Source organism: Trichechus manatus, unplaced genomic scaffold (genome assembly GCF_000243295.1).
Source record: "Trichechus manatus latirostris isolate Lorelei unplaced genomic scaffold, TriManLat1.0 scaffold00084, whole genome shotgun sequence".
Taxonomy (NCBI): domain Eukaryota; kingdom Metazoa; phylum Chordata; class Mammalia; order Sirenia; family Trichechidae; genus Trichechus; species Trichechus manatus.
This window is the reverse complement of record NW_004444020.1, coordinates 842026-856834: the sequence shown is the minus strand read 5'-3', so window position 1 is coordinate 856834 and position 14809 is coordinate 842026. Positions and strand designations below refer to the sequence as shown.

At 41.4% G+C, this 14809-nt stretch overlaps 1 protein-coding gene across 1 annotated transcript in view; it reads right to left on the bottom strand.

The window, feature by feature from the left end:
- The window catches only part of NEK11 (NIMA related kinase 11), a 423428-nt gene that overhangs the window by 363695 nt on the left and 44924 nt on the right, over positions 1–14809 (bottom strand). The window contains exon 2 of the mRNA XM_023735947.1: positions 1447–1612. Coding sequence (XP_023591715.1) covers positions 1447–1612 — 166 coding nt within the window. The remainder of the gene's footprint in view (positions 1–1446; positions 1613–14809) is intronic.

Genomic DNA, 14809 nt, shown 5'->3' with positions numbered 1-14809 from the left:
AAAAAAAAAAAAAAAAAAAAACAGCAGTAGAGGTAGCATCAGTATAATAATAAAAACAGTAAGAGTCAACTGTTTAAGAAATAAAATAATTAACTGACAGGGCTAAAGGAAGAAAAATGATTAAATTATAACAAATAGATCACAGTGTAGCTACACATACAAACAGCTGTCATCTTGCTTGGATTATTGGCTGAGAAGATATTCAATATCAGCACTTACCAGACCTCATCATCTCACTGACTGTCTTAACAATCCCTTGGCGACAGAGAGAAGTAGATATCCAAGTAATCTGGGTTTTGTTTTCTTTTGTTTTCCCTTACTTTCCTCCAAGCAGAATATGGGTAAGATTCAGGGCTGGACTGGGGAGGCTGAGCTGAAGGAGAGTGGCCGAGGCTTGGAATATTTCAAACTCGTTCAGATATTTTAACTTGGATTTTTCTTTCCTTTTGGCTAATACACCTAGCTAATCTGTACAGCAGGCAAGGTGAGTCTTGTTGCTTTTCCCACTCCTTCTGAACTGCTTCCCCTTCTCCTGCCTCTTCTGCCTCTCAAATACACAGCACCTCAGGTTGTATCTGGTGGTCCAGAGTTTGACCCCAGCAGGCCTGCCCTCCACTCTAAAAAGTGTCTTTCTTCCCAGCGTCATTTCTTCTGGGCTCCAGCAACATCCAGGTGATGAGCTGATTTAATTCATTCTAAAGTATGAATAATACCAAATTCTCCCAAGGTACTTTGGCTAATTCTAGTTCCCAGACTGCTCTGGGAGATATTTTTTGAGCAAAGTTACTTTTAGGTATTCCCTGCCTGATGCAACCCTTGTAATTCACTTCTCCATAGTTTCTCAGGAGTAAGCACAAAGATACCCATTAGCTGTGCGTTGTCATTTCTCCCCTCTCACCCTTCCAAACAGCTCCATGCTCACTCGGGACTCAGTAAAATGCATAACCATTACTCGAAGAGAACATGGAGCATCAGGGAAAACTGCAAATACGTGAAGTCATAAATCACAAATCAATAAATATGCAGGCCTTCCATGCATGCTGGGGAAAATGAGTCACAGAGCTAGAACCCAGAACTCAGGAGATGGACCTCTGTTCCTCCACGCCTCTGCTACGGCATTCAAATGTCCAACTAAGCACTGGGCCATTGGAGAAGGGTTGGGGACCAAAAAAAAAAAGAAAAAAAAAAAATTTTGAAGCATTATTCAGCAATTTTTTAAGATATATTTATTCTGAGTTTGCCAAAGTGGCGGGGAGGGGACACTTCATTAGAAGTAAGCTTGTCATTTACACAGAGATGATTATTCTTAGCTATAAGATATGAGACCCTAGATTTTCATGATTCAGTTTGTTGCTTGATTATTGAACTTATGAGATGTTTCTGTAGAGAAGTCTTTTTATGGCGGAACGGATTTTTATTAAGAGTAACAGGAGAGGAGAGTCTCACCTCACAGTACTCCGTGATAATGCAGAAAGTATCTTGCTCCACAAAGCTTGCATAGAACTTGACAATGGCTGGGTGGTCCAGCTTGGAGAGGAGCTGGGCCTCCAAATTGGCCTGCACGGTCTCGTTTGGATTGAGTTCTCCAACAGAGATTTCCTTCAGTACCTTTCTGCAGCAAAAAAAATTAAAAAATACATTAAGAGCCAGAAAGCACATTTAACAGATCTGAACAAGTGATGCAGGGCCACCTAATTAATGTGCAGGCTACGACCTACTCACCGGTCTGGAATTGCCTATTGTGATACTATGTCTCATTTTGGTCCATGGGCCTGCTTTCCTGCCCTGGTCAGTGACACAGCTCCCCAAGGCCTCTGACCTCCACACTTGTGTGCTCTGCAGCTTTGGTCAAAACGGCAGATAGAGCTAATCTCCAGCAACATTGCTGGGGTGGAGCTTGCTCTCTCTAGAGGTCTCAGTGTCTGACTCCACACTCTTTCTGTTTCTGTCTCTTTCTCTCTCTCTGTGTGTTCTGTCTCTCTCTTTATGTTTTCTTCTGCTTCTCTATTTCTATCTTGGTGTCTCTCTCTTTCTCCCTCTGAGTGTGTATGCCTCCTACCCCTGCCCATCTCTATCTCACTCTATTACTCTGTCTGTCTTACTCTTTGTGTATGTCTGTATTTCCCCTCCCTGACTCTCTCTCTGTGTCTGTGTATGTATATATATGTGTCTGTGTATATATATATACATGCTGTTGTTGTTAGGTGCCATTGAGTCAGTTCTGACTCATAGTGATCCCATGCACAACAGAACAAAACACTGCCCAGTCCTGTGCCATCCTCACAATCATTGCCATACTTGAGCCTATTGTTGCAGCCACTGTGTCAATCTGTCTCCTTGTAAGGTCTTCCTCTTTCTCGATGACCCTCAACTTTACCAAGCATGATGTCCTTCTCCAGGGACCAGTCGCTCCTGATAACATGTCCAAAGTACATGAGACGAAGTCTCACCATCCTCGTTTCCAAGGAGTGCTCTAGCTGTATTTCTTCCAAGACAGACTTGCTTGTTCTTCTGGCAGTCCACGGTATATTCAATATTCTTTGCCAATACCGCAATTCAAAGGCATCAATTCTTCTTTGGTCTTCCTTATTCATTGTCCATCATTTGCATGCATATGTGACAACTGAAAATATGATGGCTTAGGTTAGGCACACCTTAGCCCTCAAAGAGAAATCTTTGCTTTACAACACTTTAAAGAGGTCTTTTGCAGCAGATTTGCCCAGTGCAATACATCATCTTGATTTGTTAACTGCTGCTTCCATGGGTGTTGACTGTGGATGCAAGTAAAATGAAATCCTTAACAACTTCAATCTTTTCTCCGTTTATCATGATGTTGCTTATTGGTCCAGTTGTGAAGATTTTTGTTTTCTTTATGTTGAGGTGTAATCCATAATGAAGGCTGTGGTCTTTGAGTTTCATCAGTAAATGCTTCAAGTCCTCTTCACTTTCAGTAAGCAAGGTTGTGTCATCTGCATAATGCAGGCTCTTAATAAGTCTTCTTCCAATCCTGATGCCCTGTTCTTCTTCAGATAGTCCAGCTTCTTGGATTATTTGCTCAGCATACAGATTGAATAGGCATGGTAAAAGGATACAACCCTGACGCACACCCTTCTTGACTTGAAACTACCCAGTATCCCCTTGTTCTGTTCAAACAACTGCCTCTTGGTCTAAGTACAGGTCCCGCATTAGCACAATTAAGTGTTCTGGAATTCCCATTCTTTGCAAGGTTAGCCATAATTTGTTAGGATCCCCACAGTTGGATGCCTTTGCATAGTCAATAAAACACAGGTAAACATCTTTCTGGTATTCTCTGCTTTTAGCCAAGATCCATCTAACATTAGCAATGACATCCCTGGTTCCAAGCCCTCTTGTGAATCCAGCCTGAATTTCTGGCAGTTCCCTGTGGATGTACTGCTGCAACCATTTTTAAATTATCTTCAGCAATATTTTACTTGCATGTGATATTAATGACATTGTTCAATAATTTCCGCAGTCTGTCGGCTCACCTTTCTTTGGAATGAGCACAAATATGGATTTCTTCCAGTAGGTTGGCCAGGTAGCTCTCTTCCAAACTTCTTGGCATAGGTAAATGAGCACCTCCAGCACTGCATCCATTTGTTGAAACATATCAATTAGTATTCCGTCAATTCCTGGAGCCTTGTTTTTTGACAATGCCTTCAGTGCAGCTTGGACTTCTTGCTCTGTCAGCTCTAAAATTTTCAATATCTATCAACTTAATATTAATAGGACCAATATCTATTTAACTTCCTTTTTAAATTATCCTTTGTGTATCATGTTTTATTTAAGGGAAGTATTTAAGGGAAGAACAAACTTAACTGAAAAAGTTGATAGAGGTATTTAGGATCTCTGGCAAGTATAAATGGAACAATATCTCAATAAGTCTCTAAATCATTAATTTAAAAATTGTGATAACTCAATGAAGAGTGGACCAAAAAATTATATCTTCCCATTTAAGGAAAAAAAAAATCTGATGAACAAACCAATTATAGTACCATGGTGTAAACTAGATTGCTGGGGAAAAGCACATTAGCACACCAATTATGTGTGCAAAAAGACTCTGCTGATTATATGTGAGCTTTGGCTGTTCATTAAGACAAATTCTGCAGGACCTGTGCTAGAAAACACTTTAGGAAAATGCTCTTTAGGAGCTAGTACCTATGCATATTAAAGAAAATGTATTTCTAGTAGAAATTCTCTTAAAGTCCCCTTAACCAACTCATAGCTTAATCAATGTTCTCCAGCCCCTTTGTAACAGATCTGATGGATGCCCTCACCACACGAAATGCCTGTGGCTGGTAGGCTGTCTCTGGCATGCCCATGAATTCTGCCCTTCCAGTTCAGATGTTTGCTTACCCAAGTCATTGTGCTTATCCCTAAACCTCCTTATGCCAGTTGTACTCACTATGCTGAATTTGTGACTTAAATATGATGTAAACAGATGAAGAATAAGTGTGAGAGAGTTATCTTTCCTAGGAACACTAAGTTGAATGCTTACCAAAAAAAACTTGATAACGAATGGCAAACTGCAAAAAAAAAAAAAAAAAAAGGAAAATAGCTGTCAAATAATTGGCAAGACAACTCCAAAAGGTTGATTAAAAATGTAAAAATCTAGTATTCTGTGTTCAGATTGCTAAATTCTCATTCCACTTTAAAGAAGGTAAACCTGGAAATATTAGCCAATGTATTATGGGTATAGTTCATGCAAAAAAAAAAAAAAAAGAAGGGAACTCCTACCAGAAGACATTAAATGTTGGCTGTATAATTACATGTTGTACATTGATGTAACTGGTCTTCCTTGTAGGTGAATGGATATTATCCTATCACTGACAGTGTTGTACTTCAGGATACAACTTGAAATGTTCTTTTTGATGATGAATGCAATGCCATTCCTCTTCAATTTGTCACTCCCAGCACAGTAGACCATACAATTGTCCAATTCCAATCACCTTATATACATGGGAAAGCTGGACAATGAATAAGGAAGACCAAAGAAGAACTGATGCCTTTGAATTATAGTGCTGGCAAAGAATACTGAATATACCAAGGACTTCCAGAAGAATGAACAGGGCTGTCCTGGAAGACGTACAGCCAGAATGCTCCTTAGAAGCAAAGGATGGCGAGACTACATCTTACATACTTTGGACATGATATCAGGAGGGATCAGACCCTGGAGAAGGACATCATGCTTGGTAAAGGGTCAGCGAAAAAGAGGAAGACCCTCAATGAGATGGACTGATACAGTGGCTGCAACAATAAGCTCAAGCATAAAAACAATTGTGAGGATGGTGGAAGACTGGGCAGTGTTTTGTTCTATTGTACATTGGGTCACTATGAGTCAGAACCGACTCGACAGCACCTAACAACATCAACAACAAGGGAAGACTGTTCTATCAAGAAATTGGTTTAAAAATGGCCTAATGTTATCAAGACTGGCATCTCAGACTATTAGTATACAAAAAAGCTCAGAATGACACATGCAGCTATGTTTTTCTACAACTTTGAAGATTATGAAGCAGCAGGCAAAGCTCAACAACATCTTCATAGTGCTTTTTCAGTAATGTACTGTGTGCTCCAGCTAGCATGCAGTTCTAAGTCACAGTGGTTACACATGACAATATAAAGCCTTACACAAACTTGCAATATTCTCTCGATGTGAAGGAACAAACGCTATGAAGAGCTCTGAGATACTCAGTTTTCCTTGCAAACATCAACTATTGCGCAACAGAGCATGAGATTTTACATAGTTACCTGAGCCCCATCTGGCAGCCTGATGATAAAGCATGAAGTCTCATTTGCCCACAGCTTTGCCAACCAAGTTAGGGCTATTAAGACAGGTGATATCTATTATAATCATCTCTCGCTGACAAGACAACATTCTATCTTCCTTGCCTGAAATTGTGTCACAGAACTGACAGAGGAAACTCTCATTGCATGTCACTTAATACAAGAGTCCTATCAGCCAAAGACAGCCATGGAAACTTACTGCATCAAGGATAGCTTGTCACTTGCTCAGTGACTCTCAGCCTGTCACCCACTCCTAAATAACATGACAGATATTTATTTTATCAGAACCTTAATTGTTGGGTAGAAACTTTATGACAGCAGCCAAACCAGGTATCCCTGCAGACTCACTAATTTTTCAAAGTCTCTGCTCTCTTTCCTGAGTGGCATGCTTCTTTCTAGAATCAGTAGTGAACTGACAAAGATGCTGGAGAATGACTTTGGAAATTTAGGGTGACAATGGCTAATTTCATTCCTTAAAATTAGTCCACCTTTCATACACATGGGGCAGATAATATGTTTGAGATATTAACGGAGGGCTATTTTCCACCAAATTTCCGTGTATCATACCTTTCACATTTTCCCAGCAGCATAAGCTGCTTCAGGAAAAAGATGACATCACAAACTACAGAGAATAAAAGTCAAATCCTTGGTTTTTAAGTTTCAAAAGGAGAGACTAAGGCTAAAGATAAAATAACTGGAGAAAGCATTCCTCCTGCCCCCAGGTGAGACAAAAATCCTCTGGACCAGAGGTAGGGGAGAGGGCTGGAGAGAAGCAAGAAAATTAGGTACTGCTGAGCCCCTGAAAGCAGTTCATGCCCCTAGGCCAGGTCCAGAGAGGGGGTGTAAGGAAACAGAACTCCAAGATGTGCTCTCTTCCCAAAGTAGGGCATAGAAAACAGCAGCCCACATTTTCTTATGTTCAGCAGCCATAGGAGCTGATGAAAAGTCTTCAAGGGACATGTAAACCAAGGGGCCTGAGAGAGCTCTGGAATCTCCTGCATCCCAGTAAGGCATGGAGAGCAGCCACACCTCTCCATGAGGGCAGGCAGCTGGTGGGACTGAAAGACTTTGCAGTTAGTCTAGAGATATCTACCGTACCTTCCCTTGTGATGTAATCATCAACATCTGTTCACTGCACACATATGGAGGAAGTACCCACTGTGTGTCTATAATGCAGCGGGCACTGGAGATTCATGGTCCCTGCCCTGTGTCAACCAGGGGAGATAGCTATTAAACAAACAAATGTGTATGGATGTGTGTAACATGTGTGTTTGTGGTTTTAAAAAATTCAAATTGAGATGAAGGCTATGAGGTTAAGGTAAATGGTATCTGAGTCCTTTCTGACTTAAGATTCTACGACTGTCTCGGCCTTGAGCATTGTGCTCTTTCAACATCTATCTAGATGGGATCAAAGTGACAACAGCAACTAGAAAGATTAGATGGAAACTTAGGGGGCAGTGAGTTTATGTTAATGTGGGAGGAACAACTCAGAAAAGGAGGGTGAGAATGGCTGCACAACTCAAAGGATGTAACCAATGTCACTGAACTGTACATGTAGAAACTTGAATTGTTGTGTGTTTTGCTGTGTACACTCTCAACGACAACAAAATAAATACAATTTTTTATAAAAGATGATATAACTCTTTGATGTGATGTGATCAGCGGTTCGCTGCACCCACTGAGAGCAAAGTCACAGGAAACAGATTTTAACCTCAGCTTAGACAAGACAGTAATTTTTTTTTGTTTGTGGTTTGTTTTAATTCAGCGTGCACCTGGTTAACAAAGGGAGATTATTAAACCTGTTTGGGTGTTTTCAGCTAGATTTTTCATCAGTTTAGCAAGGCAACAATTATCTCAGTCCCCTTTTCTTAAATGGTAAGCTCTCATTTTTTTCAATTTACAATAGTGTTTATTACAGAAAATCTGAAAACATGAAAGCATAAGGAAATATTACCCATAATCCACCATAAAGATAATTACGATTAATATTTTTGTGTTTCCCACCAATATTTTTGCAGTAGATTCCAAACACTTTACACAGTATTCCTGCTGCTCTTCTCATGAGACATCACTGCAGCAGACACCTGTCACCTTGGCTGCCCAGCATCTTAAACAGCTTCTCTACATGGTCACAGACCCTGGCGCTGTGAATCCTGCCTTCCCCAATAGATGAAAACCAACAACCAAATGAACCTCATATCTCCCGGCCTCCCTTGAGTTGGGGTGCAGGAGTGTGACCTAGGTTCTGCCAGACAGAGGCACCCACCCAATACTTTGACTTGGGTGGGAGCTGTGTGAACTGACTGGGAGCTAATGTCCAGGCTGATGCAGGCATTATCAGAAACAGCGTGGCCCTGGGGTCAGTGGCAACAGGCCACTTTGGGGGGGTGGGGGGTTCTGGCTGATGTTCCCAGAAATGTTGCCTCCAGTCTGCTCCCGCAGCCCTCCCACTGAGGCTGGAGTTATCTGTGTTCCAGATCAAATCTTTTTGCTTAAACTTCTCACAGGGTGGACGCTGTTATCTGCACCTGGGAGACCTGACCAGTGCAATTATGCAACAACATAAGCACATTCAGGTGTTACCACAAATCACTGTGAACACTTAGGAGTAATGGAAAATAAACCTCCAAAGGGTTGACTCATTTGCCTTAAAAAAAAAAAAAAAAAAAAAATTTTTTTTTTTGTTTTTGAGTCTTAAAACTTAGAATCCTCTAAAGGACTTTAGGGCACAGTAATACTTTCTCCATTTATAGACAGAAATATCATGCAAGTGGAAAACATCCTGTTACAAATTCCATTCCCTTTATTATGACATATAACTGTAAAAAGTAAAGAGACATGAAAAAACATAGTGGAAGAGAGAGACATTTATTTTTAAAAGATGCATATTGATTAAAAATCAAAAAGGAAAAGCCAAGAACTAAAGGTACTTGAAGGCATAGCTGAAAACTAAACAAAAATACAGTAGAAGTTAGTGGAGAAAACACTACAGACTTTTATTTCTGTTGTTTCTCCTTCCCTCAGCAATTCGAAAAACATATTTTTAACGTCCATGGTCAAGAGCAAAGTACAAAATTATTTTATGGGTAACCATCATCTGAGCTGCTTTTTTATTTTAACAATTAAATCCCTGATCCTAGCTCATCTAGGAGCTGGAACTCTCAGACCCATCTTGTCTATTCCTCTCCACCCAAGTTCACAAGCGAGTAGCTGAGGCTTTGGACACGGCAGGGGCTCAGATGCCATCATGGTGCAGTGCTAGGCCAGCAAAGTGCAAGCCCGAGTGCCCTTCCAGGGCCCATGGCAGATGTCAGCAACTGAGCAACACACTCTTTCTGACCAGCTTAGACTTCAGACTTCTCCACACAAGGCCCAGGTAGCCACTACCAAATACTTGAAGATAGGAATTTCCCAACTTGCATTACTTCACCATCTATTGCCTGCTTCCTGTGTGTAAAACACCATGCCACATGCTGGGGATATAAAGATGAAAAAAGACAAAACTCCTGCATCCAAGAGAGTTGGTCCCATTGGGAAGACAGACAAGCATAAAAATAGCTGAACAACTTTATGATAAATATTACAAGTACTGGGGGAAGGGAAGTATCTCTAAACCTTCTTCTTTGTGGAGACAAAAAAAAGGCAAAATCTACAGATTAGAGCCCCAGGACATTATGTACATGCAAACTACTTTATAACTAGTGCCCTCAATAGGACAGGGGACTGCCCCATAGGGTTTCCAAGGAGCGGCTGGTGGATTTGAACTGCCAACCTTTTGGTTAGCAGCCTGAGCTCTTAACCACTGCACCACCAGGACTCCCCAAACTACATTATAGAATCTTGAATAGTCTTTTCCCAGGTGGGTCCCAACTAGCAAAAGAAATAAACTTATCATTCTTTATTATTTGCCCTAAATAAATCAATACTTATCCAGTAAATGAGTGTCTATATTTGCATTACTTCAATAGGCTATGAAAGTTTATCATTTCTTAAACACACACACACACAAATCATAGTCACCAGCCCTTTCTTCTAAGGCTCCTCTGGGGGGACTCCAATCTCTAACCTTTTGGTTAGCAGCTGAGCACATGTACATTAAGGAATGCTGAATGAGATTCATAAAACCAGTGGGCTTATAAACCACTCCTTCACTCCTTCCCTCCTCCCCACCCATGCATCTATTTCTCATTTTTATCCAAAAAGCATTTAAGCTTTATACAAAAAGATTTTAAAAATAAACGTGAGGAACCCCTGCATTCAGCTCTGCTCCAGTGGACTCTCTTCATTTGGGTTCCCCAGAAAGTAAACCCTGAGATAAGGATTTGAGTGGAGGTCGTCAATTTGAGGAGTCCCTGGGTGGTGCAAACAGTTTCTGCTCTTGGCTGCTAACTGAAAGGACAGAGGTTTGAGTCCGTCCAGAGGAGCCTCAGAAGAAAGGCTGACTTCCGAAAAATCAGTCATTGAAAACCCTATGGAGCACAGTTCTACTCCGACACACACGGGTTCACCATGACTCAAAACTGACTTGAAGGCAACTGGTTACTGGTTTACTGGTTAGCAAATCTGGGAAGTGGTAGAGAAGTGGGAAAGTGAGCTAAGGAAAAGAAAGAAGCCATTAAAGTGTATATTATCAAAATGGTTCCCACTGTGGGCATTTGGAGCTTAATCCTGTAGAGGAACTCTGGGAGCCAGTAAAGAACATGACCTTAGAGTTCTCTTGTCCGACGGCAAGGAGTGAGGGAGCTGGGGTATTAATCCTCCAATTCCCATCCCTCACTGGTTAAGGCTAGTCCCTGGGGTATCAATTCCTCTGATCTTCAGCCCTGTCCTATGCTCTGGCACAGCCAGCCCTAATGCCCAGAGAGAGCCCTTAGACAGATTTAAAAGTGCTGGCAGGCGGAAGGAGCCCTGGTGGCACAGTGGTCAAGAGCTATGGCTACTAACCAAAAGGTAGGCAGTTGAAACCCACCAGCCACTCTTTGGAAACCCTACGGGGTAGTTCTACTCTGTCCTATAAGGTTGCTATGAGTTGAAAATGACTCGACCGCAATGAGTTTATGGGTTTGGGCAGTTAGAAGCTGGCTCAGTGTACAAGGAAATGTTAAGTGCTCAGGGGATACAGGCAGGACACTAACACCATTTTCCACTGGGATAAAAATGAAAGAAAGTTCCTCATTTTAATTCTGGTCTTTCATCTATACTCCTGAACATGGCCAAGATACAGTAATTCCTAGACAAAGTAAAATAAACTGTCTTGAATATTAAATAATGTGATTACAAATCAATTGTAGTCTACAGGTAAATTCTGTTTCCTATGTTTTTAAAGACTTATTTGGTTTACAAACATTTTAGCAGCATATGGAAGCATTAGATACAGATAATAAGCAAATAATTAGTAACAAATAATAATACAGACAATAAACAAAGAACAAATAAATAGATTATTTCAGAAAATTTTATTTGGCAAAGATGCTATTTCTGGCTCCTGCCTAGATTATATTTTCATTTGTGGTGACAATTTCCATGCAGTGTCTCAGTGCTGGTACCATAACAAATTATACAAGCTGCCACTTATTTTTAAGGAAAGAACGGAGTAAACAGAAATTTCAAGAGTAGGAAGTTCGAAGACAAATATTGCCTGAATAAAAAATATCTGATAATCGTGTGAATTCAGAGACTTTTTCTGCTCATATAAATAAGAAAACTGGAAATGGCTTGAGCACACATATCAGGGCTGGGAACGGTGCTGGTGCTTGAGGGAGGAGGTTCTCTGCTGAGAATCTCTGGTGTCGATGCAACAATAGGCTGGCTTCAGGATGGACCACATCCAGCCCTTCTCTGGAAAAGGGAGAGCTCCTTGGAGGTCACATGGGAAAAAAAGATAAAATGTCTAACTGCACTGTTGTGCAAAGCCCTTCTCCCAGGGCTTGACCATGATGAAAATTAACTGGGGAGCTACAAAAGCCAGCATTTGTTTTGGTTATGTTGGGAAAGCCTGTGTATTTGTGCATATACTGCAAAAAAGTCTATGTTTTACGATCCAGCAATCCCACTCCTTGGAATATATTCTAGAGAAATAAGAGCCATCACACGAATAGATATATGCACTCTCATGTTCATTGCAGCACTGTTCATGATAGCAAAAAGATGGAACAACCTAGGTGCCCATTAGCGGACGAATGGATAAACAAATTACGGTATATTCACACAATGAAATACTACACAATGATAAATAACAACGATGAAGCCGTGAAACAACTTATAACATGCAAGAATCTGGAAGGCATTATGCTGAGTGAATTTAGTCAGTGACAAAAGGACAAATATTGTATAAGATCACTATTATAAGAACTCAAGAAAAGGTTTAAACACAGAAGAAAATATTTTTTGGTGGTTATGAAGGTGGGGAAGGAGGGAGATGGGTATTCACTAACTAGATAGTAGACAAGAATTATCTTAGGTGAAGAGAAGGACAACACACACTACAGGGGAAGTCAGCACAACTGGACTAAACCAAAAGCTAAGAAGTTTCCTGAATACAACCAAACACTTCAAGAGACAGAGTAGCAGGGGTGGGGGTCTGGGGACCATGGTTTCAGGGGACATCTACGTCAACTGGCATAACAAAGTTTATTAAGAAAATGTTCTGCATCCCACTTCGGTGAGTGCCGTCTGGGGTCTTAAAAGCTAGCGAGCGGCCATCTAAGATGCATCAATTGGTCCCAACCCACCTGGAGTAAAGAAGAATGAAGAACACCAAAGTCACAAGGAAAATATTAGCCCAAGAGATAGAATGTGCCACATAAACCAGAGACTCCATCAGCCTGAGACCGGAAGAACTAGATGGTGCCCGGCTACCACCAATGACTGCCCTGACAGGGAACACAACAAAGAGTCCCTGACAGAGCAGGAGAAAAGTAGGGTGCAAAACTCAAACTCTAGTAAAAAGACCAGACTTAATGGTCTGACTGAGGCTGGAGAAACCCCAGAAAGCATGGCCCCTGGACTCTCTATTGGCCCACTGCTGAAACCATTCCTGAGGCCAACTCTTCAGACAAAGATTAGACAAGACTATGGAACATAAAGTGATACTCGTGAGGAGTACGCTTCTTAGCTCAAGTAGATGATACATAAGTCTAAATGGGCAGCTCCTGTCCGGAGGCGAGATGAGAAGGCAGAGAGGGTCAGGAGCTGGTTGAACGGACACGGGAAATCCGGGGTGGAAAGGAGGAGTGTGCTGTCACAGTATAGGGTAGAGGAAGTAGGGTCACATAACAATGTGTGCATAAATTTTTGTATGAGAAACTGATTTGAATTCGAAACTTTCAATTAAAGAACAATAAAAAATATTCTTTAAAAATGGCTATGTTCTCCCCTATTTCTAAATCATAGCCTCCATAAAGGCTGTTGGGACTGTCTCACGAAAGAGTTCCACTGAGAACAAATTGCTCTTCCCTCTCCTTTTAACCAAAACATGAGTAGATTCCTGTCATGGGGGACAGTTTTCTGGAACTTCTTTCTATAGATTCTAAAAGTTCCCTTTACAACTATGGAAGTAGTAGAGGCAATTCTAATTTACCCCTCAAAACCAAGTATGGCTCCTCCTCTCCCTTCTCCTGCTCCTCCATACCTTGAAGCAAGTGGTCAGGCAATTCTATTTTTCTTATTTATTCAGATGGGCAAACTCATGGAATGTTAAAGTTTACTTATATTAAGAGACACTGATTGCTGCCTACCCCACAGTCATTCCCCACACTCCCACCATCATATGCTTCTGGGGAGGAAGGGCCTCTCCCCAGCCTCTGGGGGTGAATCATAATTTGTCTAAGCCAATCATGTAATCCTATTCCCCTTGCCAGTGACTGGTTTAGGCATGTGATATGATTTTGGCCTGTGAGATGTGAGAAGAAGTCTGCGGGGACTTTCTGGAAAAGATGTTCCTCACTGATAAAAAAGGAAGCATGGGAGGAAACTCTTCTTTAATCTGCCTCTTCAATGTTATCATCTGCATGTGACTCCTTGAACTGTGGCAGCCAGCTTGGGACCACAAGGGAAACCATACAAAAATGATGTAATAACAGGCTGGATAATGGAGAAGGAAGAGAGAAGACGCTGAGGTCTCTCATGACTGACTGTGCTGAGCTGCTGAATTCCTTAACACTGGAGCTGCTCTCCATCCAGGTTTCTTGTTAGGGAGATCCAAGTGTGTCTTACTCTTTAAGCTGTTTTTGATGACTAGAGACACCCTAATGGATACTGACACTTTGCTACAAGAAGGAAGAGGAAACTTCAAAAGAAGAGATCAGAACAAGAAGTGGAGAATGGATAAATGTCTCTTCATTTGCACATACTTAAGGTTGTAAAATCCTGAAAACTAAAGTTCAGTAAAGCTCAGCCCAAAGGTTAAGTCCCTTGAAAACAGGGGCTATGCCTTGTTTACTTAGGAAGCACTTAATGTGTGTTTTAGTTAAAACTGAAAAAGATATAATTTGACTCTTTTCTATTTTGGCGTAAGTATGAGTCTTTAAAAACTTATGACAAATTGAAAAATGGTGCTCTAGGCAGAAGCACCATGCCGTCTCTCCACAGCAAAGATCTGAAAAACTAAGCTGACAGAGAATACAACAATCCTGAAACCCTAAAACATTAAACGAAGAGATAAAGAACTCAGCCAAGCACCAAATGGAGTGAGAAAACTGACAGGGAACGGAGAGAGAGGAGAGATTCAAGCAGAGGTGCCCTACCAGCTAACGCAGCGTGGATCCGCCATCTTGGATGCCTATCGGAGACCAGCAAACAGGGGGTACGAGAAAGCAGCCTCACAGAGCATTCAGCGGGAGACAAACAAACCATTCCTTGTCTCTGTATATCTTCCTTCTCTTTCTGTTCCCTAAATACCTGGCGTTGTATACCTCTATGCCTTCTAGCCAGGCTCTACTGCAACATCTGAGAGCAACTTCCCCAGACCTCATAGCTGCACCGGTGGGATCCCTGGGAACTTTGC